The sequence below is a fragment of the Gossypium hirsutum genome, chromosome A12 (genome assembly GCF_007990345.1).
Source record: "Gossypium hirsutum isolate 1008001.06 chromosome A12, Gossypium_hirsutum_v2.1, whole genome shotgun sequence".
NCBI classification, from domain to species: Eukaryota; Viridiplantae; Streptophyta; class Magnoliopsida; order Malvales; family Malvaceae; genus Gossypium; species Gossypium hirsutum.
Genome location: NC_053435.1, coordinates 102,859,674 through 102,885,858, shown reverse-complemented (window position 1 = coordinate 102,885,858; position 26,185 = coordinate 102,859,674). Strand labels below are relative to the sequence as shown.

General features: G+C 33.8%; 5 protein-coding genes and 1 pseudogene across 11 annotated transcripts; 5 read left to right on the top strand and 1 right to left on the bottom strand.

Moving 5' to 3' along the window:
- Positions 1 to 1,382, top strand: LOC107946717 (expansin-like B1). The gene is made up of 5 exons (XM_016881152.2): positions 1 to 134; positions 223 to 329; positions 434 to 615; positions 747 to 879; positions 954 to 1,382. Exons 1-5 carry the CDS (start codon positions 11 to 13, stop codon positions 1,155 to 1,157), a joined length of 750 nt encoding a protein of 249 aa, XP_016736641.2. The 5' UTR covers positions 1 to 10; the 3' UTR covers positions 1,158 to 1,382.
- On the bottom strand, positions 949 to 3,837 carry LOC121211114 (pentatricopeptide repeat-containing protein At1g32415, mitochondrial). Of its 2 annotated transcripts, XR_005906485.1 has the most exons (2): positions 1,430 to 3,837; positions 949 to 1,086 (listed from the first exon to the last, which is right to left on the bottom strand). XR_005906485.1 is itself a non-coding variant. In XM_041083411.1 (1 exon), the coding sequence occupies exon 1, from the start codon at positions 3,803 to 3,805 to the stop codon at positions 1,526 to 1,528; it is 2,280 nt and encodes a 759-aa protein (XP_040939345.1). In that variant the 5' UTR covers positions 3,806 to 3,837; the 3' UTR covers positions 1,415 to 1,525. The 2 variants fall into 2 exon arrangements, 1 of the variants encoding a protein (XP_040939345.1); XM_041083411.1 differs by lacking the exon at positions 949 to 1,086 and having other exon boundaries at positions 1,415 to 3,837.
- A 2,082-nt stretch (positions 3,838 to 5,919) lies between these two features.
- LOC107946719 (non-specific lipid-transfer protein 8) lies at positions 5,920 to 6,914 on the top strand. 2 transcript variants are annotated; one of them, XM_041083410.1, is made up of 3 exons: positions 5,920 to 6,054; positions 6,138 to 6,543; positions 6,630 to 6,914. In XM_041083410.1, the coding sequence occupies exons 2-3, from the start codon at positions 6,197 to 6,199 to the stop codon at positions 6,637 to 6,639; spliced, it is 357 nt and encodes a 118-aa protein (XP_040939344.1). In that variant the 5' UTR covers positions 5,920 to 6,054; positions 6,138 to 6,196; the 3' UTR covers positions 6,640 to 6,914. The 2 variants fall into 2 exon arrangements, with proteins under 2 accessions (XP_040939344.1, XP_016736644.2); XM_016881155.2 differs by having other exon boundaries at positions 5,991 to 6,543.
- Positions 6,915 to 9,148: 2,234 nt separating this feature from the next.
- LOC107946721 (uncharacterized) lies at positions 9,149 to 9,652 on the top strand (annotated as a pseudogene).
- A 974-nt stretch (positions 9,653 to 10,626) lies between these two features.
- LOC107946720 (probable methyltransferase PMT14) lies at positions 10,627 to 15,971 on the top strand. Of its 3 annotated transcripts, none has more exons than XM_041083407.1 (8): positions 10,627 to 10,997; positions 11,187 to 11,315; positions 11,878 to 12,544; positions 13,169 to 13,379; positions 13,546 to 13,828; positions 14,102 to 14,488; positions 15,064 to 15,141; positions 15,422 to 15,971. In XM_041083407.1, exons 2-8 carry the CDS (start codon positions 11,266 to 11,268, stop codon positions 15,660 to 15,662), a joined length of 1,917 nt encoding a protein of 638 aa, XP_040939341.1. In that variant the 5' UTR covers positions 10,627 to 10,997; positions 11,187 to 11,265; the 3' UTR covers positions 15,663 to 15,971. The 3 variants fall into 3 exon arrangements, with proteins under 3 accessions (XP_040939341.1, XP_040939343.1, XP_040939342.1); XM_041083409.1 differs by having other exon boundaries at positions 10,638 to 10,997; positions 11,187 to 11,199; XM_041083408.1 differs by lacking the exon at positions 11,187 to 11,315 and having other exon boundaries at positions 10,638 to 10,997.
- A 3,480-nt stretch (positions 15,972 to 19,451) lies between these two features.
- On the top strand, positions 19,452 to 25,175 carry LOC121211112 (two-component response regulator-like APRR2). Of its 3 annotated transcripts, none has more exons than XM_041083404.1 (12): positions 19,452 to 19,713; positions 20,423 to 20,624; positions 21,214 to 21,293; positions 21,678 to 21,744; positions 21,918 to 21,964; positions 22,269 to 22,346; positions 22,444 to 22,998; positions 23,641 to 23,781; positions 24,060 to 24,314; positions 24,450 to 24,533; positions 24,622 to 24,699; positions 24,794 to 25,175. In XM_041083404.1, the coding sequence occupies exons 2-12, from the start codon at positions 20,495 to 20,497 to the stop codon at positions 24,971 to 24,973; spliced, it is 1,695 nt and encodes a 564-aa protein (XP_040939338.1). In that variant the 5' UTR covers positions 19,452 to 19,713; positions 20,423 to 20,494; the 3' UTR covers positions 24,974 to 25,175. The 3 variants fall into 3 exon arrangements, with proteins under 3 accessions (XP_040939338.1, XP_040939339.1, XP_040939340.1); XM_041083405.1 differs by having other exon boundaries at positions 19,490 to 19,636; XM_041083406.1 differs by having other exon boundaries at positions 19,496 to 19,713; positions 22,269 to 22,337.
- Positions 25,176 to 26,185: the final 1,010 nt, after the last annotated feature.

Sequence of the window (26,185 nt, the reverse complement as noted above, 5' to 3'; positions counted from 1 at the left end):
TGAATCCTCTATGGCTCTCTCTCTTCCATCCCTTCTGATCCTTTTAACAACTTTGCTTCTGACAACAGAGGCAACGACTTTCATCCATTCGCGAGCAGCTTACTACCCAAACTCTGATGAACATGGAACAGATGGTAAGAGAATGCAAGGAATGTGTACTTGTGTTGTGCTCGTGCATAATACAAACATACATGCTCATTTATTTTCTTTACTGAATTGCAGTGGGGGCATGCGGTTTTGGTTCTTTTGGAGCAACAATAAATGGTGGAGATGTATCAGCAGCATCTGATCTCTACCGTAATGGTGTAGGCTGTGGTGATTGCTACCAGGTATTAAAGAAAGGCTTGCCTTGATATGTCATGAAACATAACATAGATATCCTTTCACATGCTTAAATAGTACCTAACCTGCTCTTCCGTTATTGCTATAATAGGTGAGGTGCACCAACAGCCACTATTGCTCAGACAAAGGTGTGACCGTGGTTATAACCGATCAAGGCTCAGGTCCCAATACTGACTTTATCCTGAGCAGACGAGCCTTTGGTAGGATGGCTCAGACAAAAGATGCAGCTGCATCTCTATTAGCCCTTGGAGTTGTTGACATTGAATATAGGCGGTAAGACATCACTATATTGAGGAGCATGTCATTTTTCCCCTTTTAATCCACCTTACTTTCAATAATCTAGAAGTGTATCATATATACAAAATCATGGATCTCTTACTCATTCCTCCGCTCTGTTTATTCAGTGTTTCATGCAGCTACCCCAACAAAAATATTACTATCAAGATAGATGAGAACAGCAACTACCCTTACTATTTAGCATTTGTCCTATGGTATCAACAAGGGGATAAGGATATCACAGCTGTGCAGCTATGTGAGGTAATATGCTCTTTCAGACCATAAATTTCCGTGAATAAAATACTTACAAAATCGGGTACTCCTAATATCTGCAGACCCAAAACTTTGTGTGCAAGCTCTTGGATAGGAGTTATGGAGCAGTATGGACAACCACTTCACCACCAAGTGGTCCATTGTCTTTAAGGATGTTATTGAGCGGAGAGGACGGAGATGAATCTTGGATTGTTCCTGTTAACAACATACCAGAAAATTGGAAAGCTGGAGAGACATATGACACAGGAGTACAAATTGATATCTAGATATCTGCACCAGAGTCATTCATTTCTTTGTTTTAGCAACACACCTAAAAGAATAAGTTTCTAGGTTTCCTCAAATATGTTCTTTCATTATGTTTAATTGGTTACAATATATATTTTATTATTTTGTGTCAAGGAAGGAGTGACAAATTTTAGCAAGTAAAATTCTTATGTAATCTTTGACTAATGAAATTTTATGTTTCTTAATAAAGATTTAAATTTCTTGAAGCAGTCATTGTAGAAAACAGCACTATCCATAAAATCAAGGAAAAGACCTTTAATTTTATGTTCCGCACATGTTGTGAAGGTACTAACAAGAGAAGCATTGTTAGGTCTAATATTGCCTTTTTCCATAATCCTATCAAACAACATCAAAGCCTGGGTGAAATACTTTTGCATGATTTGTCAGAAATCCCAAATAAAAGTAATAAAACTTCATCTGCTTGTTGATGAAGTTTATCTCCAGACTTGAACACATGAACTCTCCCATTCAGCTGTATCCAACTACACCCAGGGGCTTTTCTTACTCCTTTCAATCCCATTTCTTTTCTCAATTTCTGCTCTGCTATGTGCAGACCTCTTGCTGCATATATATTGCAGAGAACCACGTGGGCAGGTGCATTCATTGGATCCAGCTCAAGCAGTTTCCTGGCAGCATGGTTAGCGATCTCAGCACCTGTCTCACTGAGCCCACATACGCCGAGTAATGCCCCCAAAATAGCACGATCTGGTTCAAAAGGTAGACTCCTGACAAACTCTTCTGCTTCCTTTACTCTCCCTGCTCTGCCCAACAGATTGACTATACTAACATAATGCTCTAAACCAGGTTCAACTCGATAAATATCACTCATTGATTTAAATAATTCCAATGCTTTACTGATAAGGCCTACATGACTACATGCCGATAGAATACCCAAAAAGGTAATAGAATTTGGGTGACATCCAGATTCCAGCATCGCTTCAAAAACCCTTAGAGTTTCATTTGCTAGTCCATGATGAGAAAATCCCATGATCATTGAATTCCATGAAATCAGATCCCGAGACACCATAGTTGAGAATATGTTATATGCATCATCTATTAACCCACATTTGGCATACATGGAGATAAGGGAATTCTCAAGAATCAAATCAAATTCATATCGTGTTTTCTCAAGCATGCAATGGATTTGTCTCCCCATATCAAGATTTGCGGTTGCTCCAGAAGCTCCAAGAAGAACAGAATATGTAGCATTCAAAGGGAAAACACCTTGCGCCCGCATCTCCAAAAATAAAGCGGTAGCTTCTATAAAAAGTTCATTTTGGACATAGCCTGAAATCATTGTTGTCCATGCAACTGCATCCTTTTCTGGCATGTTGTTAAATAAATTACTAGCTTGAAAAACTTGACCAATGCTTAAATAACCATCAATCATTGAAGTCCACGAGATCTTATCTCTAATAGGTGATATATCAAACACATATTGAGCCTTTTCCAACTGTCCAGTGCGAACATAGCCAGTGATCATAGCATTACAAGATTGAACTGAAGAGTTATTCAAGTTCTTGTTAAATATATAATATGCAAAGTCCGTGATACCAAATATTGAATACATCTGAATGAGGCTCCTAGATAACCTGCCATCATAATCATCATACTCCAATCCAGCAACAATTACTTGAGCATGTAACTGCTTTCCAAGACAGGGAAATCCCATTCCAGCACAAGCATAAGCAAGTGATACAAAAGTCTCAGTATTTGGTCTTATTTCATAGTTAGTCGTTTCAAGAAAGAGCAACAAGGCTTCTTCATAGAAACCATTCCAAGTAAACCCTCCAATCATGGCAGTCCAAGAAACAATATTCCTCTCAGGCATTCTACAAAACAAACAATACCCTTCATTCACTTCACCAGCTCTGCAATAACCTGCTATCATACTAGTCCAAGTAACCACATTTCTATCCTCCATTACCTCAAACAAATCTCTAGCTTCTTTCATCCTACAGTTCTCAGCATACCCATAAATCATAGTGTTTGATGAAATTATGTTACGGACCGGCATTGCATCAAAAATCAACCTTGCCTCGTCCAAATCCCCGTTCTTAATCAGCCCACCTATCATAGAATTCCACGACACAACATTCTTTTCAGGCATACTACCAAAAAATCTCTTTCCCTCAAGAACTCTACCACTTTCCAGCAACCCACATAACATCGAAGTCCACGAAACCACATTCCTCTCGGGCATTTCGTCAAAAAGCCTTCTTGCTTCACCAATCCTCCCACAGTTTATAAAACTCGACAACATAGCATTATAACTAACAATATTCCTCTCAGGCATAATTTCAAACAGCGCTTTGGCTTCATTAACAAAACCAATTCTTGAGAACTTCGAGATAAGAGAAGTTAAGTGAATAACGCGGCCATGGTTGCTTCTTTGGGGCATTCTGTCGAGCAGGTTACGAGCTTCCGAGAGACGATGATTGGATAGCAAAGTGAGGAGTTGTGAATCATTGAACGTGAGTTTTGAGTGATGAGTATTTAAAAAAATGGATTGAGATTCAAAGGAACGAACATAGAGGAAATGGGTTGAGAAAATGGGTTGGGAGCGAACATGGATGAGATAGTAGCGAAGAAGAGAATGCGAGGCTTTTGACAAAGTGATGGCGCGCATTAGCCTTTATTTTGAAAAGCAGTTGTTAATGACTTAAAATGACAGTTTTAAGACCATAAATATAACATCATTGTCACATAGTGGAGTTTTTAAACTTCTAAAACTTGTTTAATTTTTTAAATCTAAAAATAATAATTTTTCATTTACAAAAAAACTTATTTATTTTAAAAAGTTTAGGGTAAACTATAACATTAGTCACTAAATTATTGGTAAGTTTTTGTTTTGGTCACTTAACTAAAAAAGTTACAATTTGATCATCAAACTATTCAAAACTTTTCATTTAAGTCACTGGACTGTTAAAATCGATGTTATATGGCTTTTCATGTTTGCGTTGCCTTCACCGATTGAAAGCTTTCTTTCCCCTTCTCTTCTACAGTTCAGTTTTTTTCATGAAATAACCTTGGACATTAAGAATCTGCGAATCAAAATTCAAACAATTTTTTTCTCCGATCTCTGACACTGATCATCAGATTGACTTGGATCTAAGATATGTTCTTTTACTTGTTGATAGGTACTGATCCACTATTCCGATCATCGAATCATCACTTGGAGCTTGCTGGCGGAGCTTTAAAAAAAATTAACAGCTTAGTAACTTAAATAAAAACTTTTGCATAGTTCAATGACCTAAATGAAAACTTTCGAATAATTTAGTGATCAAATTATAACTTTTTAAATGAAGTGACCAAAACGAATACCTATTCATAGTTTAATGACTAATGGTCCAATTTATCCAAAAATTAATTTATCATTTTTAAAAATACTATTAGAAGATATTGTTGAGAATATTTTTGTGCTAAAAAATGTTCAAAGGACATTCTATTGGCAAAGTCAATTTTTTTCTTCTTTCCTTTGTTTACTTAGTAAATATTGTTTGTTAGCTCAAAAATATCACGTCTGCTTATGAAATATTGTCTGTTAGTTCAAAACTACAAGGATATGAATTAAAAATTTAAAATTCATTTCTAAAAGAAGAAAAAGAAAATTTTGACATATTTTTACAATTTTATCTGCAATTTATTATTAACTTTACTTATTAAAAGATTTCTGTTCATCCCTTTGTTTTTTAAAAAAAGAAAAATTTCTCTTCACAACTTTGAATTGTCACCTTTACCAATGTACAATCTTTATAATTCTTATCTATTCAAGACACTATTTTTTTAAGACTTAAAAACCTCTTCGATAACTAATAACCCTCTTAATTTAGAATGAAAAAAATTATATAAACAAATAACACCTCAAGTGATTGTTTATAAAGTGTAAGCTCTTAAGAAAAATGAATAAGGCTTGTATAAAAAAATTACAAGAGAAATATGAAAAAAAGTAAATATATATTTTCACTTCATTTAGTTGTGAATGTGAAAAATTGTCTTTAAAATCTTCTAGAATAGTGTAGTATCGACACCTAAAAAACATGCACCGATATTTTAGCCTCTAGAAATAACTACGGCCGATATTTAACTATTAAAATACTTTTTTCAAAAATACTTAAAATGTTTGAAATATATCAAATATTTTTATTAAACAAATTTTGAGTATTTTAAAACTTTTGAGAATATTTTCAATAAACTTTTCACAAAATGAGTTAAGAATAAATATGTAAATTTTATTTTAAATGTTGTTATATAAAAAAATTTGATAAAGATAAACATTATTTATAAAGAGTTTTTGTTTCTTTTTCTAAAAAAATATTTCAAATTGTGCCCTATCAGATTCTAAACATGGAGAAAACTCTTTGAATTTATATTTTTTTAATTCACAAAATTTATGAATAATGATAAATTGTTTTTATTGTTAGTGAGTCATTAATATATGGTAGTTTTAGTATTATATATATTTAATATGCAGTTTGGTTAAGATGTTCATTCATGGCAAAACTTTAGCCATAGATTTTCAATATGTTGTAGTCTTGTAATGCAAGTAATCTTCCTGTCTTTGAATTAATGTACAAATTCCACCAGCTTTGAATTCTTAAATCTTAACCAAACACACACTTCACCATAAAATATATAAAAGCTAATTTCACAAAGCTTTCAATTGATTTGGTTATTAAAACATCAATTCTACTTAATTAAATCGTAAATAATTGATAAATTTTTTATCAATTCACGAAACCCTTTTTGTTAAGAAAAAGAAGAAGCTAAAATCCTAATGCTGGTTGCTTATTTCGTATAGGGCTGCATGAACCGACATGGCGAGGCTTCTTTGGTTTACTTAAAACTTTCATCAAGCACACACCTACTTACTTGGGTGTAAGAAACAATTAGCTTAAAATATTTTCACTCATTTTCTTGGATCGATGAGTATAGCCCTTCAAAGCTTCCTATAAATGCAGGTAAATCAGAAGTAGCAGTCATTGATTAAAGCCAAAGGTTTCTTTTTTACAGAAGAACAATGATGGGTTCGAGAATCAAAATCTCGGCTCTGGGTGTTATTATGCTTCTGCTGTTGATTGCCCCAGCTTCCAACGCTGCCATTTCGTGCAGTGTTGTGATAAAGGACCTGAGGCCTTGCGTGAACTATCTTACGAAGGGGAGCGGAAAACCACCGTCCGCTTGTTGTGCGGGAGCCTCCGCTCTGGCATCCGCCGCCTCGTCGTCTGCCGACAAGAAGGCTGCTTGTGAATGCATCAAATCAGCGTCTAAGAATATTAAACCCAATAACCAATTAGCTCAGGCTCTTCCTTCTAATTGTGGAATCACTTTGCCCGTCGCCATTTCACCAAATGTCGATTGTTCCAAGTACGTAAAACCTTCTTATGAAGTGGAAAAATTATCTTTTTTTTATACATCAATTCCCTTTTTTTAATTGTCTTTTCCTTTTGCAGGGTTGGTTGAGAGCTTGGAAGCTGAAACTGGGAGTGCTTGGATGGGCATGAAGTAATTAAAAAACTCCATGATAGAAGCTCAATTGTTTTGCTTATCAATAAACTGGAATCCTCCGGTCTTGGAATTTGGATTCCTTGGGTGAATAAAAGTTTAATGCTACCATCTACTTGTTTTCCTCTTTTTCAGGGTTCATACATATGAGATGATCATGTTGTGTATTCAAATATTTCTTATTTTGCACTTCTGTTGAATGTCTATGCTTATGATGTTCTATTTGTCCCTAATACTTCATGTTTGGATTTTTAAGCCACAGATAACAAATTTCTTGCATTCTATTCTATCATAGGAATAAATCGGTGGTAATCATAATGACAGCCATCATAACTAAATTAATGGACGTCAAAGCAATAATTCCATAAAAAAGATAATAACTTACATTCTAGATTTGATTTCCTTTCTTATTCTGGAAGCAAATATTTTATTAATCTTATTAATTTAATAAATGAAAGAAACTAATTAATTTTTTTCTAATAAAATTATTTAAGAAGAAAAAGAACACTACCTAAGTAAATAATGAATATAATAACATTTACGTACCAAAAAGAAGAATATAGTAACATTTAATAATGAATAATGATGGTGCTTTCTCTTGCACGAGTGGAGCTGCTATAGGAGTGGTAATGAGAAATGATAGAGCAGAACTGATTGCAGGCGTGGCCAAGAAGATTGATGTTGATTCGGCTGAGGAAGCTGAAGCAATTGCAGTTATGGGGGGGGGGGGAGTGGGCAGTTAAGGAGCAGATGAACAAAAGTCATTGTGGAAACTGACTCTGATATAGTGTGTAAAGAGATTAAAGGGGCTGGTGGGAGTACAAATTGGAAGTTGCTACCTTTTATTCAATCTATTGAGGATCATGGTAGAAAGCTGGAAGAGATTTTGTTTAGAAAAAGTCAAGAGAGAAGCTAATAAAGCGTCAGATTGGACTGCTGGTCAAGCTCAAAAGAGGATGAGAATGGGAGATTTGGTGCGTGCACCTCCATTCTCTTTAATGAAGGTTTTGAGAGGTGATGGACTACCATCTATTCATCCTTATACTGTTTAATTTGTAGTGGGCGTTGAGGTGACTGCTTTGGTCTTCCGGTGTCCGTTGGATATTGTGACAAGTATTTGCTTTGTCTTACGTGTAACAAGTGGTGTTTTAAAAGTAATTGAATGAATTCATAATGGCAAAAAAGAAAATTGCATGTCTAATGTTATTGTATTCACATTTTAACTAATTGATATTGAAATTCATGCATACATGTCTAATTGAGGCGTTTTTTCTAAGTCAGTTACAACATTTATACATTCGAAGTTAAAAAAGAAAAAACAAACATTTCTACATCGAAATGTTTGCTTGTAATGAAAAAAAAAACTCTAAAAAGTATAATTTCTTTTTATGGAAATGAATTGATTACCATATTTTTTTTGTGTGGCATGAACACAAGAAGATGTAAAATCTTTAAAATTTAAATATTATATAAATTAAATCTTTAACATTACATAAAAATCGATTTCAAGATTTTTAGGATAATATAATTTTTGTAAGTTTAGTACATAGTGCGGAATTAAAGTTAGCAATTAGATTTGACAAAAAAGAATATTTAATAATTTGATTTCTCTCGTTGGACATTTTTCCTTAATTAGCAAACCTTAAGTGATGACGACTATAATGTTAAGTGTAACTTTTATGTTTGTAACCCTAACAGATTTTCAATTTATAATGATAAACTTTTAATTATATAATTGGGTTAAAATCTTACAGGAGATGTAATGAGAGGAGTAGTGGAGTTGATGGATTTTGACTCACTCTATCTAGACAAAAAGTCGAAAGATATTGAGCATAAAGATAGTGGTGGTGGAGGTAGGCTGAGAGTAAGGTGACAGAATGTGGGCTATAATATTAGAGAGTTGACTCTTTTTTTATTGTCTTGTCAAGTAGCGTTAATGTGGTGGATCTACTATCAAGTTATCATTATGGGATGCATAAAAATGATGCCTGTGATAAAATGCATTATCATTCATTATAAATCAATGTACGAAATAATTTAACCTGTTTGAAATTTAATTATCTAAAATATCATCTTCTAAATTAAATTAAATACCTAAGGAACGAATAATAGTATCTTCCAGCTTTTTTTGACGAGATACATCCTACTTGATCAAAGAGTTAATTCAAGAGACGAATCTTCTAATAACCACCCAATTTATAGCAAGTGGTGGTGACTTCTCATGTAACCTATCATATTTCCATTATCTTGAGTTGACAAGATCATTATAAAAATACTCATTATAATTACCACTTTAAATTTATTATTATTATGCGATTCATATAAAACCATCAAAATAAAATTTAATGACACAACTTTTTTAAATTTATTATTATTTCATCCATATAAAACATGGAAATAAATATTTAATCACACAAATTTAATAAAAAGCATATTTGCTGTTTTATGATGCACAAAAACATAATGAAAATAAATAAGAAGATGATGTTAGAATAGAACGCTGCGTTTTACGGAGTTTCCAATTTCATCTCGTAATAAAATCCTCGCGTCCTCCAAAATTCCCTACAGGCCATCGAAAAGCACGCACAGCACGGTCATGGGTCTTCTATCTTGGTTCAGAGGTGATTCCAAACCTCCCAAACAGCACCCAAGTCCGATGAGACCCCGAAACCCGTTCCGGGCATGAACGGCGCAGTTGAAATTCCCCGATCCGAGAGTGTTACGGTATTCGAGTTCGGGTCCGTAGCCGCTACTGCAGATAAGGTTACGTTAGCCGGATTCTGCCCCGTGTCCGACAAGCTCGAGCCTTGCCGCTGGGAGATTCTGTCCACCAAGGGATCCGACGCTCCCCAGTTTCGTGTCGTCTTTTGACGATGAAAAATCGATTGCAAGCATGTCGAGTGTTCACATTAGACTCTTCTTTAGTGATTATTGCAATTTTAGCTAATGAGAAAATACATCATTATTCTTATGCGCGTTGCCTCTTTTTTTTTTTAAAATTTAAGAATCTCGGTGAATGTTTCATTCCACCCGTCATCTTCAAATGCAAAGATCAGAATCTCATAAACTCGGTTTTCTCATTTCTCGGCGTGACAAATCATCAAACACCATACTGGCACTCATAGCACGAGCCTGAGATCAAACAGGTAACATACTGTAAAAATTGAACAGACGCAAAATAGCTTAAAGCTTATCTTCAACCATCCTTGATCCAGAAAATGCCTATATTTTAGAAATTTCAAATTATTTCTTTCATTAGAAAATTGATTAGAGTTAAAACTCCATCAAAGAAACCTAATCAGTAAAAGAGTAATTATCTTTCTATTCTTATCACTAGAGTTTAATTTTAATTAAACTGGAATAAAATTTATCTAAAAAATTCTTAAGAGTTTATCCTAATCAATAACTTAAAAAAAATTAACTGAAATAAAATCTATCTATCTAAATTAAATAATTAACTTAATTTATCCTATTCACTATTTTTAAATTTAAAAAACAGTCATCTATATTTCAGTTTCAACTGAAAGAGAAGAAGCAAATTACTTGAAACATGATCGAACCAAACTCAGTAAAGTTTCTTAGTTTCAGTAGAGATTCCCAAGACAAAGTGGTCACCAATGCGGCCATGTGCACCAAGCACCGTTTCCATTTTTAATGATTATCAGCTGTCGGTCATAGTGACAAAAGTGGGTCCAATCCAAAGCTGCCTAATAAATTTTTTAGTTGAACAAAAATCTGAGGAAAATGTTTGTGTATTCATGTTTCAATCTAGATCTCAATCCACAGATTATAAATCACAAATTCTGTACTTTTTGTGTATGCATACATCTTGTACTCTTTTAGTGTCGGCAAGGAATAAATATATGCATATCAGACTTAAATTTGGTAAAATAAAAATATAGTATCATAATAAATAGATATAAATACAAGATGTACTGGTCTCCACCGACTTGTGTGCTTATACTAACTTAACTTATATGGTCAAGGCATAGGGAAAGATTTACAACTATTATGATCCAAACTGTTTATCTAATTTTTCTTCATATTTGCCAATGTAATTGAATATGTTAGGGTTAAAATATGATTATTATACGATATTTAAAATAAGTCATAATTTAGATCTTAATTTGACCTTTGTTTTTTTAGGGGGTAGGGAAAGGAAAGACTCCCTTCACTGTAAAGCCAACGTCTTCTATTAATCCTTACACTCTCTCACTATAATAGTCTCCACTCATTTTGTATTTCAGAGATCTAGATTCACATACTCAGCCAAAAGGGCTCTGCTTTGGAGTTCTTTCTTTCTTCTTTTCTTCTGGGTATTTTTATTTGATCCAAATTTCTTCTTTTTTACTTCAAAGTTCTAAGCTTTTTAAGTTTTTGTTCTACTTTTATTGCCTTTTTCATTGTTTGTTCTGCGTAGACCTATCAAATGTTGTTTCTTTTAATGAATGGATCTGTGTCGTTAACTCTATCTTCTGTTTTCTTTTTTCTGTCTGTGTTTTCAGCTGAAAGATAAAGGTGAATTTGTTAAGATCGGTTAGATGAAAATGCCTGTTGTTTAGTTGATATCTGAGGGTCTATGTTATGGAAATTTATAAACAACTGAACATTTTTTACTGTTCATTAGTAGATCGGTAAGTGTAAGAGAACTTTTAGCTTGTTGGAAGTACAGTAGGCAAGTCTAAGAGCTTTAAAAGAAAAAAAAAAGAAAAAAAACCTTTGATTGTATAGTTAAGTCTTGAGATTAGGTTTCACTGCTCTCTTTGTTAAAGTTACTAAATGATTAGAATCATACTTATATATTGGCTTTATATATATCAAAGATCATATATTAAGGCCATTCAATTCTGAATATACCTAACCGCTGCTGATGAGCTTCACATGAAACCCTTTGTTTCAGTTGGTTTTGGTTATTTTGAAAAGTTATCAGTGGCAAAGTTGAAATTCTGATTACTTTATTTACTACTTTTGCTTATATCTGTCATTGCTTGAGATTAGAATTTATCTGAACTCATAGGATTTTGAAAATATTTTATCTCCTGCCACTTTTTCATATTTGGCTCTACATTTTTTTGGTCGTTATTGGTTGAAGCAAGTGTACTGTGTCTAATAATGATACTTGCACAATTGGAACTCTATAATTAGTTTCTCTTACACGTTTAACTTTGCATTACTTGTACTTACTTTCTATTACAGCGTACTTTGGGTTCCCACTCTAATCATGGTATCCAAGCACAATCCATCGGGCAACAAAAAACGGAGCCCACTATCTATATTTGCTGTTATTGGTTTGTGCTGTTTCTTCTACATTCTGGGAGCATGGCAGCGAAGTGGTTTCGGCAAAGGAGATAGTATAGCATTGGAAGTGACAAAGCAGGCAGACTGCAGTATCTTCACAAATTTGAACTTTGAAACACATCACAACGATGTAGAGATTGTTGAGCCTTCCAAACCAAAAGCTCAGGTGTTTAAGCCGTGTGATGTAAAATACACTGATTACACCCCTTGCCAAGAGCAAGACCGAGCCATGAAGTTTCCCAGGGATAACATGATTTACCGGGAAAGACACTGTCCCCCTGAAGAAGAAAAACTACACTGTCTCATTCCAGCACCCAAAGGGTATATGACACCATTTGAATGGCCAAAGAGTCGTGACTATGTCCATTATGCTAATGTTCCTCACAAAAGCCTAACAGTTGAGAAGGCTGTCCAGAACTGGGTACAGTTCAAAGGAAATGTGTTCAAATTTCCGGGAGGAGGAACTATGTTCCCTCAAGGTGCAGATGCGTATATTGATGAGCTTGCCTCTGTCATCCCAATAGCAGACGGTTCTGTCAGAACAGCATTGGATACTGGTTGTGGAGTAAGTTGATTTTCAAGAATCTGTTATACAGCTTTCCTTTTCAGAATTAATGATGCCATTACGCATGTGTTTACTTCTGTGCCACGTGCCAAGGGGGGGGGGATGTTCTAGGATTAATGGTTAGAAGGTGTTTAGTAATTTTACAATGTAGTTTATTTTTTGTTACTGATTTTAGAACTGTGAGCTTATTAATTATTTGAATCCCATAAAATAGTTTATATGAGCATTGTTTTTAGTCATTGGATATACCATAGTGAGGCATGGAATATTCAACCAGCTTGGCTTAGTACTCTCATCACCTAAAAAAGAAAAAAAGGCTTATTCCTTACTTAATAAAACCTCCCCATAGATGTTATGCCCCATAGGAACAGAATTGTTGTTTAGGATCATGTAAGTTTTTTCTAATTAATTTCCATTTCTCTTATAATTTATTCTTTCATCTTTTGTTATGTTTTAGTCATCACATATAATGTTTATCCTATTGGAGTGGTATCTTGTTCAAAACGGCCTGCCTGTATCAAAACTCTTTTTTGTCTTTATACTAACAATCATCATCAGGGCATCCATTTTGGCATTTTTATTCAATATAAGCCACCTGCACTAATACAAAAAATCTTAATGTAGGTTGCAAGTTGGGGTGCCTACATGCTGAAGAGAAATGTTCTGGCTATGTCTTTTGCACCTCGGGACAATCATGAAGCACAGGTTCAGTTTGCACTGGAGCGAGGTGTGCCTGCTGTAATTGGTGTTCTTGGATCCATTAATCTTCCATATCCAACAAGAGCATTTGATATGGCTCAGTGTTCTCGATGCCTAATACCATGGACTGCAAATGGTAAGTGGTAGTAATGAACATGTTAGCCGTTGAAATTTGCTTACACGTAATTAATTAATTAATCAAGTATGTTTAGAGGTTGGAATTAAATGCTCTAAAACCAACGTTGAACTTCAACACTACCAGGAAATTGATAACCTTTCTACACGTGTGCCTGTTTACTTAGATGGAATGTACTTAATGGAAGTTGATAGAGTCCTGAGGCCTGGTGGATACTGGGTGTTGTCTGGCCCTCCAATTAATTGGAAGACCTACTACCAAATTTGGAAGCGAACTAAGGAAGATCTTAAGGCTGAGCAAAAAAAGATTGAAGAGTTAGCTGAACAACTTTGCTGGGAGAAAAAATATGAGAAGGGAGATATTGCTATTTTTAGGAAAAAAGTTAATGACAAATCCTGCCGCAGGAATTCTGCCAATATGTGTAAACCTAGGGGTTCAGATGATGTTTGGTGAGTTAACTTGTGTGATAGTTTCATTTATTTATATTTGCATTTCCTATTTAATATTGATTTGCTAGTCAATAAGAGTTTTGCTATTTCTTCATTGCTTCAAGTTATCATCTCTTAGAAAATTGTATTGGGTTAAATGTGTTATGGGTGTATATTAACTGCATGCGCACCATTATGTTTCATTTCATTTCCACTGACTCATCTATCTCTAAATTTATTGTTATTTTCTTTTTCTATTGTCACTTTAACTCTCTTTTATTTGGCATGTTTTAGGTACAAGAAAATGGAAACATGCATAACCCCTTTCCCTAAGGTAAGTAGTGCAAGTGAAGTGGCAGGAGGGGAACTGAAGAAGTTCCCAGCTAGGCTTTTTGCTGTCCCTCCTCGTATATCCAAAGGACTTGTTGAGGGGGTCTCAGTTGAAACTTACCAAGAGGACAATAAGCTTTGGAAGAAGCATGTAAATGCTTACAAAAGGATAAATAGATTGATTGGTACTGCAAGATACAGAAACGTGATGGACATGAATGCTGGTCTTGGAGGATTTGCAGCAGCTCTCGAATCACCCAAGTCTTGGGTGATGAATGTTGTGCCCACAATTGGCAAGGACACCTTAGGTGTGATCTATGAGAGAGGTCTAATTGGAATATATCATGACTGGTATGTCTCAATCATTCTTCTTATGATCCGTAGTTATTGGATTTCCTTTTATTTTTTGTCATCCTAAATGCAATGCCGTTATCATAGGGAAGTAGATTAAGGAGGTTTACCTCAAATATTTTATTTCTTGTGGTATGGAAACCAATGGAAAGTAGACAGCCTGATTATGAGACTTCTCTTAGAAAGTCTCAGACACTTTTTCGGGGAAATATATTTTAGGACTTGTTATGTATGTACTCCAATCATAATTTATTAACAACTGGTACCATCCTGATATTGGACATGTGATGTTAGTTGTTAAATAAATTGCTATAGAGTTTAACTCAATGCACATCAGTTAAGGCCTTTCTCAAATTGATACTGTTATCCCAAAAGGAGAAGCTTGGAAGTAGCTTAGGTAAGACACTCTCGAACACTTTGCACGTGCAGAGCTAGTGACAGTTTCAGGCATTGGAAATAATTGGTCATATCATATTTCTTAGTTACTCCTGTTTCCATTGAATATAACTTTAGAAACTTCAGAAACGAACCCCACTGGCACTGTTTGTGACATTTTCATTTCTTATTTGTGACAGGTGCGAAGGTTTCTCTACGTATCCAAGAACATATGACCTTATGCATGCTAATGGTGTCTTTAGCTTGTATCAAGATAAGTAAGTCTCTTATCCATATTTTTCCAATGTGCCATGTTTCATTAGGAATCAAAGTTGTCATTCAGCATATAATTCAATATACACATCCACTGTAGCCATGCTGCATCATTTAAGCCTTTTAAAATTAAAAAATAATAAACGGTAGTTTTTATGAAGTGAAGAGTTATATTTCAATGGCATTATGTGGAATAGGGAAGTCTTTGTATGCTGAATGCGTTCTTGGGATGCCATTATCTATAGTTTCTAATCAATTTTATGGTATGTGTAAATGATTATACAGGTGTAGCTTTGAAGACATCCTTCTGGAAATGGATCGCATTTTACGGCCTGAAGGAGCTGTGATATTCCGGGATGATGTCGATGTCCTAAACAAGGTTAGGAAAATTGCTGGAGGCATGAGATGGGACACCAAGATGAATGATCACGAGGATGGTCCCCTTGTGCCAGAGAAAATTCTAGTTGCAGTTAAACAGTACTGGGTTGGTGGTATCAAAGGAAACAGTACATCCAGTGCTGAATAAACCAACATCAACAGGTCAAGTAGTTCAAGGTAAAACTAAAAAGCAAAGGTTAAAATCTCGAACTGATGATGAAGTTGGTTCAGACAGAGGGACTAAAGAGTTCCGATCAACAACCCTCAAAAAGATACCTAAGTTGCTACATTGTGTTATTCACTATGTAGAGAATATACACAATTATGTTAGCTTGTAATCCTGTGTGATTTTGGGAGGAAATTGTGTTTTTTACATTATTTGTGTAGCTGCCCAAATAATTATGTCAAGATACAAGAAAGCATAGTGATGAATGACAATAAACAATTCTATTTATCATTTTACTTCTCAGCACATGCTTTCATTTGAATTTGATACTCGATTTAAAGATAATTGTATGAATCAATTAGTTGATCTCAGCTTCTGCTTCTAGTAACTTCACGATTGCAAGTACTGCACATACTTTGTTATTTTATGGAACAAGGTATTCTTTGTCGTTTTAGTGTGGTTGTTTAGAAAATTTAAAAAAAGTGTAATGTATTTTATTATTACATCCAACAAGCTTAACAATTGTTGTTGATAAAATGATGTCTTTAATGATGCTGAAAGAGACTTTCATAATGGTGCTAGGCAAAGCAAAATGAAGTTTTCCTACTGACCTTGGCTAAGTACTGAACAATCAGCATCCCACTTTGCCTGAACACTGATTAGAGATGAGTTATATAACCCGATTGGTCTATGTCATTGGGCCCAACCTATTAGTTTCCGGTGGCCGACAGCTACACCGACCACTCCACGAGCATAAAATGGATAACCCATCTTTGATCTCAGTGTGAGTTGGTGAATGGTGGTCACTTTTTATTGTCTGCTGTTGCTCAATTGGCTAATGGTAGGCCACTTCATGTTCATCTAAAGAAGTCTGTTTCAGCTATGTATGATCAATGCAAGCAATCACATGATTTTACTGGTAATCAACCTTTGATTTTGACCATCCATCTCTCTGCACCAATACACGTTGCGCCCCCTTTCATGGTAAGTGAATGATTGATGAGTAAATAAGTTTTATCTGTATTTAAGAAAGAGATTTAAAGCAGTTAAACTGCATTTTTCTTCCCAAAAAGATTTAGCTACCAATTAGAACAAGCCATAAAGTGGAAAAGTAGAGAGAAAAGTTTAATTTTAAGACAAACTTTAACAAGTCATTCTTCGTTGTGTCCTTTCATCGAGGAAAAAAGTATCCCCAACAACTACAACAGAGTTGAAACACAAACCATGTAAACAATATTTACATGAATTCCGCTTTGACATTTGGATCAAATCTGTGGTCTTGATTAAATCCCAGACTTTATCATCATCATCTCCTCTAAATCTGTGGGCTTCTTCACAAGTTTGCACCTCTTTGCCGACCACCCGAGCTTCAACAGTGTCCAATGACCCATATAGCAAGAGAAAAATGACGATCGTGTGGTGAACAATTAAGTAGGAAAAGGATTTGGGCAATATATATTGTTTCCCATTCACCCCATCTCTCTCCTACATGTGTTACGAACTTTGGTGACCTTTCCTAGCTTGAACCGACACACCTAGAGACAATGCAATTCACCAATTTAATGATGGATACTAGCTGATCTTTTAAGAAAAAATAGGTTTTCTCGTATTATTCAGTTCCATAATTCCAAGAATTTTCATCAAATGAAATTCATCTACCCACAAATTTAAAGTTATAATTTGATCATTAAATTATTTAATTTTTTTTATTTAAGTCACTGAATTATTAAAATCGATTTTATATGGTTTTTTCTGTTTACATTACCTACTCCAATTGAAAGCTCTTTTTCTCGTTATCTTGTATAATTTAGATTTTTTTTTCATAAAATAGTTTGAACGTAACAAATTTATGGACCAAAATTCAAACAGTTCTTTTCTTCGATCTCCAATACTAACCGTCAGATCAACTTAGATCTAAAGATCTAAAGTATATTTTTCTATTCGTCGATGTGTACCGGTCATCGAATGTCACTTGGAGCTCATTAGCAGAACTTTTTTAAAAAATAAACTTAACAACTCAGTTATTTAAATAAATTATCTTGAAAAGTTAAGTGATTTAAATAAAATTTTTTGAATAGTTTCAATAACTGAACCGTAAATTAAGTGATCAGAATAAAAAATTATCCATAGTTTAATGACAAATAATGTAATGTAACTCATTTTTTATTATAAATTTAGATCGAAGAAGTAGTTAGAAGAGGATACATAGTAGGTAATGTGGAATGAAGATGGGACAAATCCTTTAAATGACAAGATTTCTGCATGTTAAATCATAATAAATCTTCTTTGTATATATATATATAAAATAGATGAATTGAATTAATATTTGGGATTTGATTCTCATTTTAAAACGCCCATAAACATGAATATTCACTTTAATTTGGTGCCAACATGGACTAGAAAACATGCTGGAGAATACATAAGAAACTTTGTAATAATATCATGTTAGATTACATGCACCCAACAACAATTCCAATAAAAAAAGACAAGAAGAAACACAACATGTGGTAACATTTGGTGGTTCATTAGACAAAGTGGAAAAGATTGAAGGTTTTTTTTTTTTTTTTAAATTTGAGGTGGTCACAAGAAAACTGCTAAAGAAAAAATAATACTAATTACTGAGCTTATTGTCCGAGAGCCAAGTTTTGAATAAAGAGTTTTGTAATTTGAAAGCTCGAATATATATTCAATAAAAATACTTAAATTTAATTATTAAAACATATACATATCAATACAAATAATTTTTATTATAAAAAAAAAGCTTTAGAAAAATAAACCTCCCATTTTGAAGTTTGGATGCAATTGTGAGGTATAAGAAATTGGAGACTAATATTTAATTACGGGTGAGCGTTGGATTAAATTGAGTGAAATAAATTTTAAATTAATTGAGTTCATGAGTCTTATTTTATTATTCTAATTCGATTTGAAATTTTTTGAATTGAGTTGAGTGAAATAAAATTCAAGTCGAGGCAAATTAAGTGAAATTTAACATGTCAAATTAAAATATTGTTATAATATAACTAATAATTAATTTCATGTTAAAGCATAAATTCAAAACAAAATTTTTTCAAAGCAAAATAAGAAAAAAATACTTTAGTATAATTATTTTAGAAAATTTTAGAAAATTATTATTTTAGAAAATTTTAAAATTTTTATAATTTTTAAAATATAAATTTTGGAATTTTTATAATTATTTTGAATTTTAAAAATTACTTTGAATTTTTTAAAATTATTTTAATTTTTTTTGTAATTTTTGGTGTAAAAAAGATCAATTTACTCATTTTTAAAATTGATAAGGATCAAAAATGTATTTACACTGTTCTTCAAATTATTTAAATCCTAAAACTTAACTCAACTTGAACTCGAAACTCAAATTATTTAATCGAGTTAACTCGAAAAAACAAAATAACTCAAAATTTAATTTTTTTTATAGTTTTTTTAATTAAATCGAATTTTATTCGTTGAAATGATTTCCAACTTTCCACTAAAATTCCGAAAAAAAAGTTAAAACATCTTTTTTAAGAATTACTCGCCTAATATTAAAATTTTAAAAATACATTTTTAAAGATTTTCAAAAAAAAAATTATAAAAAGATAAACCTTCATGAAATAATTCAAATCAGAGTTTTCCATATATGTGTTTAAAACATAATATATATAAAAAATTATTTAAACACTTTTTATTTTAAAAGATTAACCTTATTTGATTATTTTCCTAAAAGTTTTCCTAAAATTTGATACTTATTTGACTATTTTAAAATATTTGATTTTCACCGATAAAAGTTGGTGCCAAATTTAACAGTAGGGCCAAACAAAAATTATATGGAGCCAAAGGAAAGAGCTTGTAGTAGTTCAAAAAACTAAGACTTGAGAGGAGAAATGGAAAGTTATCTATCTTCCATAAATCTTGTTTATCCCCTAAACGACTTAGTCGTTCTCCAGTAGCTTCTTTCTGGGGTATTTTTTCCTTCCCTCTCTTTTTGGTAATATTCTTCTTTTGTTGCATGCTACTTCGTTTTCAGAGACTAAGAGAGGTGGGTCTTTCTTTCTTTTTCTTTTTGCAATAATATTGGGCTTATTTGATGTTTCTTCTTGCATGCATGAAATGGTCTTTTAACATTGTTGTGTTCATCTATTTTTCGGGTATTTTCACTTTCAAATGCTTCCCATTCCTTTTTTTCTATTAACAAATTGTTTATCTTTTCCCAATTCGGCCGTTGTTTTTGCTATGTTCTGCTGCATTTAAGGATATCTTAAATGGGTTATTTTGTCTACTTCTTGTCTTCAAATACTAGTACTTGTAATTGCACAAAGGATAGGATCTTTCTTAATTCTCGTTTCATAGCTACTATACAGATAATTATCTGTTTAAGGAAGTGTTTTGATTTGGTAAATGATCAATAATATATAATACTGCATGCATGGTAAACTGTAAACCGATCATGCATTAGAATTTAAATAAGGTATTTCTGTTCGCTACACCCCTTTTTATGAGTCAATCTTCAGTTAAAAACCTTTGCATTTGCGGTAGGGTCTTAAAAATACGTTCTCATTAACTATATTACACGATAAACTTGTTTAATTTGGCTGAATTTTGTCTTAAAGTTTATTATAGCATAGTCTGCTTTAATCTTGCTTCACAGAAAAAAGAAGGGATTTGTATTTTTCTTTGATGAAAACCAGTTTTGATGATTAGATCAAGATAAGAAATTTGTTTATGGGAAATTTGTTGTGGTTATGCAGAAATAATCTGATTTTGATAAGAAGCAATTTGCGTTACTTGTCGGTTGCCTAAGAAAGGATGCCAAGCCAGCTATGATTTGCACTACAAATGATTTATCAGAATGGAAGGATTTTCCAAAGGGTCTCAAGGTCCTTCTCCTTGATGAGGACAGCAATTCTGCTGCTGAGTTAAAATCAAAGCTTGAGGCAATGGACTATATTGGTTAGAATCCACCCTTTTTTACTTGAATTAGAAGTTTTTAGTTCATTTGGGGTATCCACTTCACATTATTCTTCTTTTTCTCTTAACTATGTTGGTCCCCATCTTTGTCCTCAAAGCATATATTCTAACTGTTATTGCTCCTTTGCTTTAAATTAGTATTTTTTTTTCTGGAAGTTTGGCTTTGGATTGAAACCATAAATAAACCTTGGAAACTTTGTGGTCATGAGCTCTATAACAAGGGATCAATTTTCTGAATTAGTTTCACTCTCCCATAAATATAGAAATTTTCTTTTAATGGTATATCAGTTTTCAGATTTAAGTTGTTCTGGATGCCCATTTCAGTTCAGTTATCTTCTCCCCCTTTAAGATCTCCTGTTTTCAGTGAAATAAAATTATAAAAAGAAAATGCAAGTATATTCTTTGTAGTTTCCTTTTTTAAATGGTGGTTAAATGGTATGTTTTTACTCTATCTTCATAGTAATCTCATAGTTTCTTTAATTGGGGCCTTTAGTTCTATCTCCTTTTTTCTCTGTTTCTCCCTGTATATGTCTCATTGAATGTATAATAAAAATTATTGTGCCTTTTGCAGTTTATACCTTCTGCAATGAAAATGAAGCTCTTTCTGCGGTTTCAAGTAGACCTGAAAGCTTCCATGTAGCCATTGTAGAGGTAATGAATGGACTTTGACGGTTTTTTACAAAAAGTATCTCTTTTTGGGGGGTGGGGTGGAAAAGCAGTTAAAATGCATATTTCAAATGTTGATGATTTGTAGTAAGAACACGGTAGATCTTTGGCATTATCTGATTGTTGTATTGGCACTAGTACTAGTTGCTTACTAGAAATTTTAATATTATATGCTATTCTTGCTTTGTTATATATAAAAATTCAATTATAGCAAGCCACCGCATTTCTATCAACATGGTACTAATTGTTTCATCCAAAGCTTTAATATAAATATCTATTCAGTCCTTTCATTATCAAGATAAATAGTGTAATCCTTCGCTGCTTTGGTCATTTGCATGTAACTTTATACTAACAGCATGTATGATGCAGATTAATACAAACAAAAAGAATGGGAGTTTTAAGTTTCTTGAAACTGCAAAGAACTTGCCTACCATTAGTAAGTTCAGAAACTACACCTACCTTGTTTTGCTGTAGATCTTCAAATTATAGCATATGAAACTCTGTTTTATCACCCTGGACATAAACTTTTATTGGCATCTGTGATCATAATTATGGTTGTTGGGCATATTTTCTAGTTCCTAATAATGTTGTAAGTCATTTTTATTTCAGTGACTTCAAACATTCATTGCATCAGCACCATGATGAAGTGCATAGCGGTAAGATTTATTCCATCCTACCATACACTGAGCAGTTTACATGCATTTTCTTCTGCACATATATGTTTGTCCAAGTTGTCAATTCAAATGAATTTTAGACTCTTAATTGTCGTAATCTTTTCTTCTTCTTACTCTACTCTCCGTTGAGAAACGTTGGATTTTTTGGTTGAAGTTCAGTGCTTTCAGAAACTTTAAACCTTCATGTACAAGTCTTCTTGACTGAAGTCATATAGTGTGCCTAGGTTCTCTGAGTCTTTGCCACGTGCCATTATCGCTAACTCATGTTTTGACAACTTATTTTCAGCTGGGTGCAGTTGAGTTTCTTAAGAAACCGCTGTCTGAGGAAAAACTAAGGAATATATGGCAACACGTGGTTCGTAAGGTTGATCTGGATACTGCTTGAATAACAATGGAATTTACATGTAAATGTCCATTAAGCACTTTGTTATAGAAATTCTCATTTTATTAGTCATGTACAGGCATTCAATTCTGTGGGGACTGACCTGTCTGAATCAGTAAAGCCTGTTAAAGAATCCTTGGTTTCAATGTTGTACTTACAATTGGAAAACGGAGAACCTAAGAATAAAGACTTGGATAAAACCCAAGATGCATCTGTGATTCATGAAAATGACCCTGAGCCATCAACAGGAAGTGATAAGTACCCAGCTCCATCAACACCACAACTAGAACAGGGAGGGAGGTTGTCAGCAGATGGAGATTGCCAAGATCAAGCTAACTGCTCGATTGAAAAAGAGAGCAGTGAGCAGGATGGAGAATCCAAATCTGTCGAAACTACAAGTGACAATACAATTGCTGAAGTAACTATACCAGTTGGCCAACCTCTGGGACCAAGGGATACCATGGTGACAGAGGAGGCTGACTTAGTTGATGGTACCAAGGGTGAGAGCACCACGTATTCTCAAACAGAAAACGGAGTAAATAGCAAAAATTCTCAAGCTGTTGCTGTAAAACCTGGTACAGTTTCTGGTATTCATAGTTCTTGTCTGAACAAAGCTAATCGAAAAAAGTCAAAGGTAATCTAGCTTAAAAAGTCATTCCCTGTCATCTTTTATAGGCAACATTTAAGAAGTTTCTAAAATGCATAGAACCTTACTCAAACTTATGGTAACATTCCCTTCAGCTTGCAGAATATCTTACACTTTTCCAGTAGTCCAGCCATTATATTTCATCAGATACCAGCAAAGGAAACATGCTTACTGAGAGTATTTGATAATCACTATTCTATCATCACCTGATTCCAAAATCCATCTTGTTTCTGTTCAAAACTGAAGTTTTAGGTGATTACTTTTGATATTTCGAGACATTACTTCCAGCTTTGTCATCTCACTATTTGCTATCATTATCCACTTCTTTAGATTACACCACAAAGTTTTGGAAGAAGTATAGCATTCACTTATGTTGTCTTTTTCTTCTTAACTCCTTTGTTATATAAGGCCTAAGATCAAGTCCTCGGGCTAACACTTTCTTGTAAACAAGGAAAAAGTTGAAACAAGTAGGTTGGATGGGTTATAGCATACATAGACTTGGATAAAGGGCTCCCATCAAACTTTTCTTGATTACTACTTTCGTTTGAATATTTATGGTTAAGTAATTTTGTCATACAATTGTATATGGGTGTAGATATTAAATACATTCTTTTTGGTCTGAATTTTCAGGTAGACTGGACACCGGCACTCCACAAGAAATTTGTACAAGCGGTGGACCAACTAGGTATAGATCAAGCCATCCCTTCTCGAATACTAGAGCTGATGAAAGTAGAAGGCTTGACTAGGCATAATGTTGCTAGTCATCTACAGGTTGGTAGCAGTTTTGCCTTCCGGATACACAATCTGATTCTATAATAAAAGTGCCTTTTTCCTGTTGAAAATTTAGTTCTGGTTACAGTTTTGCTTCAAAAAGAATGATTTCCTTTGTTATGCTAGCTAAGCTTAGATAGTCATCATAAGACATTGCAATATACATGAAATTTACCTTGTTTTAAATAACAGTACGATTAGATTTTGCCCTTTTCTTTTTCTTCTCTTCGCCTTGAGCACTGGTGAATAAAATGATTCGCCTTTTGTTTGTGAAGCAGAAATATAGAATGCATAGAAAACATATTTTGCCCAAGGAGGATAATCGAAGGTGGCCACAAAGAGATCAAACCCAAAGGAGTTGTTATCCACATAAACCGATCATAGCCTTCCCACCACATTACTCAAATCATGATGTCCCAGTTGGTCCACTCTATCCCATGTGGGGAGCACCATCCAGCATCCAAATGTGGGGTTCACAGGGTTACCCCTTGTGGCAACCAACTGAAAGTTGGCATTGGAAGCCATATCCAGGGGTGAGTTTATTAGGGTCTACAATTTCAACTTTTTTAACTACTTGGCTGACTCAATTAACCGGTATGTCACAGTGCCTGGACAGAGATATGAAATGCAGCTACATATTTGATATATGATCATTTTTTTTTATTCAGGCGCATGCCGATGCGTGGGGCTGCCCTGTTATGCCCCCACCTCATGGATATAGTTCTGCATTCACTCAAGTGAGTAGTTATCAGGTATACATACAATGACCCTTTTTAGAATTTAAAAAAAAGAAAAGCAAATAAGTATATGAATGAATTGTAATATTTTGCGAATCTGCAGAATGCATCTGTATTTCATTGTTCTGGCACCATGGATAACAGAAGTGGCATGCCTCAAAATTCTGTTGAACATCAGCCGGTATGCTACAATGTGTCTTCATCTGATATTGCACTTTTATTTTCACTAATTTTGTTTTAACCCTGTGATTAATTTGTGTTTGAATGCACTGCAGGCAGAGGAGGTAATCGACAAGGTTGTGAAAGAAGCAATAAGCAAGCCATGGTTACCTTTGCCTTTAGGCCTCAAGCCTCCTTCCACTGATACTGTGCTAGCTGACCTCTCTAAACAAGGCATCTCCACCTTCCCTCCTCACATCAATGGCCCTAATTCATCATGCCATGGCACCACGTGACTGGTTTGTTTTTGTTGAAGTTGTGCTTCAGCTGCTGCAAGATTTATAGTCAAAATAACCTTGCTGGTATTTTGTTTCATTATTGTTGCTAATTTTAGGAGATTGTTGATCATAAAATCTGGTAGTTGCTTGATTCTAGGATGTGGTTATTTTTTCATGTATTTAAACAGCACCTCAGCTCAATAAAAGTGTGAATCAACTAGCAATTATTTCCACCTTTCTTTTCTCCTAGCTTTTTATCTTTCTTTCTTCAAGTTACAGCAAAATTTTATTATAAAAGATTGAATTTATTCCAACAAATTGGTATCAAGAGCCATGAAAAAATTTGTCTTCTATGGATTCAGAAATTTCTTTTGCACTTGCACATGATAATCTTTACCATGTTTGGGCAGCAAGGATGAAGGCTCATTTAGAAGCAAATGATCTATAAGTAGTTGTGGAGGAAGATTATGGAGTTCCTTCATTATCTGTCAATCCAACTATGGCGCAAATCAAGAATTACAAGGAGAAGAAATAAAGAAAATTAAAGGCAAGAGCTATGTTATTTTCTGTAGTCTCATATGAATATTTTCTGTAATCTCATATGAATATGAATTTTTTCTCAAATCATGACAATGAAGTTAGCTTTTGAAGTTTGGAATTTCCTGAAGGAGTAAAAAGTTTGGAATTTCATGAAGGAGATGTAAGGATTAAAGAAATGAAATTCTTTGAAGGAATATGAAGGAGATGTAAGGATTAAAGAAATGAAAATCTTGAACCTGATTAGAGAGTTTGAACTACAGAAGATGAATGACTCTGAGACGGTGAAGGAGTACTTTGACAAATTGTTTGGAATTACAAACAAAGATTATTTTGATTTGAATTTCCTGGTTCTAGATTAGTTCAAAAAATTCTTCTAACTGTTCCAGAAAAAATTGAAGTAATCATTTCCTCGTTGGAAAATACTAAAGATATGTTAAAGGTTAGTTTGGTAGATTTGATGAATGTTTGCAACCATAAGAGCAAAGAAGGCTCATGAGATCTGAAGGGTCTGTTAAGTACATTAGCTACGAAAGCTCAATATAATCAAGGAGGGAAGGGAAGGAAACATGAGAAGAACAAGAAGAGAAATTCGGGTTTTGATTCATCCATTACAAATACAGGAACAAAATCTGCAACAAACACTGTGGAAGAAAGGGTCATCCACCTTTCAAATGCTGGAAAAAGTCAGAC

Excerpts from the sequence above, each read along its gene's own strand:
- LOC107946717 (XM_016881152.2), top strand. The coding sequence starts at position 11 with ATGGCTCTCTCTCTTCCATCCCTTCTGATCCTTTTAACAACTTTGCTT. Across the intron at positions 330-433 it reads GCTGTGGTGATTGCTACCAG|GTGAGGTGCACCAACAGCCA; the intron begins GTATTAAAGAAA and ends TTGCTATAATAG. Across the intron at positions 880-953 it reads CAGCTGTGCAGCTATGTGAG|ACCCAAAACTTTGTGTGCAA; the intron begins GTAATATGCTCT and ends TAATATCTGCAG.
- LOC121211114 (XM_041083411.1), bottom strand. The coding sequence starts at position 3,805 with ATGCGCGCCATCACTTTGTCAAAAGCCTCGCATTCTCTTCTTCGCTAC.
- LOC107946719 (XM_041083410.1), top strand. The coding sequence starts at position 6,197 with ATGATGGGTTCGAGAATCAAAATCTCGGCTCTGGGTGTTATTATGCTT.
- LOC107946720 (XM_041083407.1), top strand. The coding sequence starts at position 11,266 with ATGGAAATTTATAAACAACTGAACATTTTTTACTGTTCATTAGTAGAT. Across the intron at positions 13,380-13,545 it reads AATACCATGGACTGCAAATG|ATGGAATGTACTTAATGGAA; the intron begins GTAAGTGGTAGT and ends CTGTTTACTTAG. Across the intron at positions 14,489-15,063 it reads ATTGGAATATATCATGACTG|GTGCGAAGGTTTCTCTACGT; the intron begins GTATGTCTCAAT and ends TATTTGTGACAG.
- LOC121211112 (XM_041083404.1), top strand. The coding sequence starts at position 20,495 with ATGATTTGCACTACAAATGATTTATCAGAATGGAAGGATTTTCCAAAG. Across the intron at positions 22,999-23,640 it reads CTAATCGAAAAAAGTCAAAG|GTAGACTGGACACCGGCACT; the intron begins GTAATCTAGCTT and ends CTGAATTTTCAG. Across the intron at positions 23,782-24,059 it reads ATGTTGCTAGTCATCTACAG|AAATATAGAATGCATAGAAA; the intron begins GTTGGTAGCAGT and ends TTTGTGAAGCAG.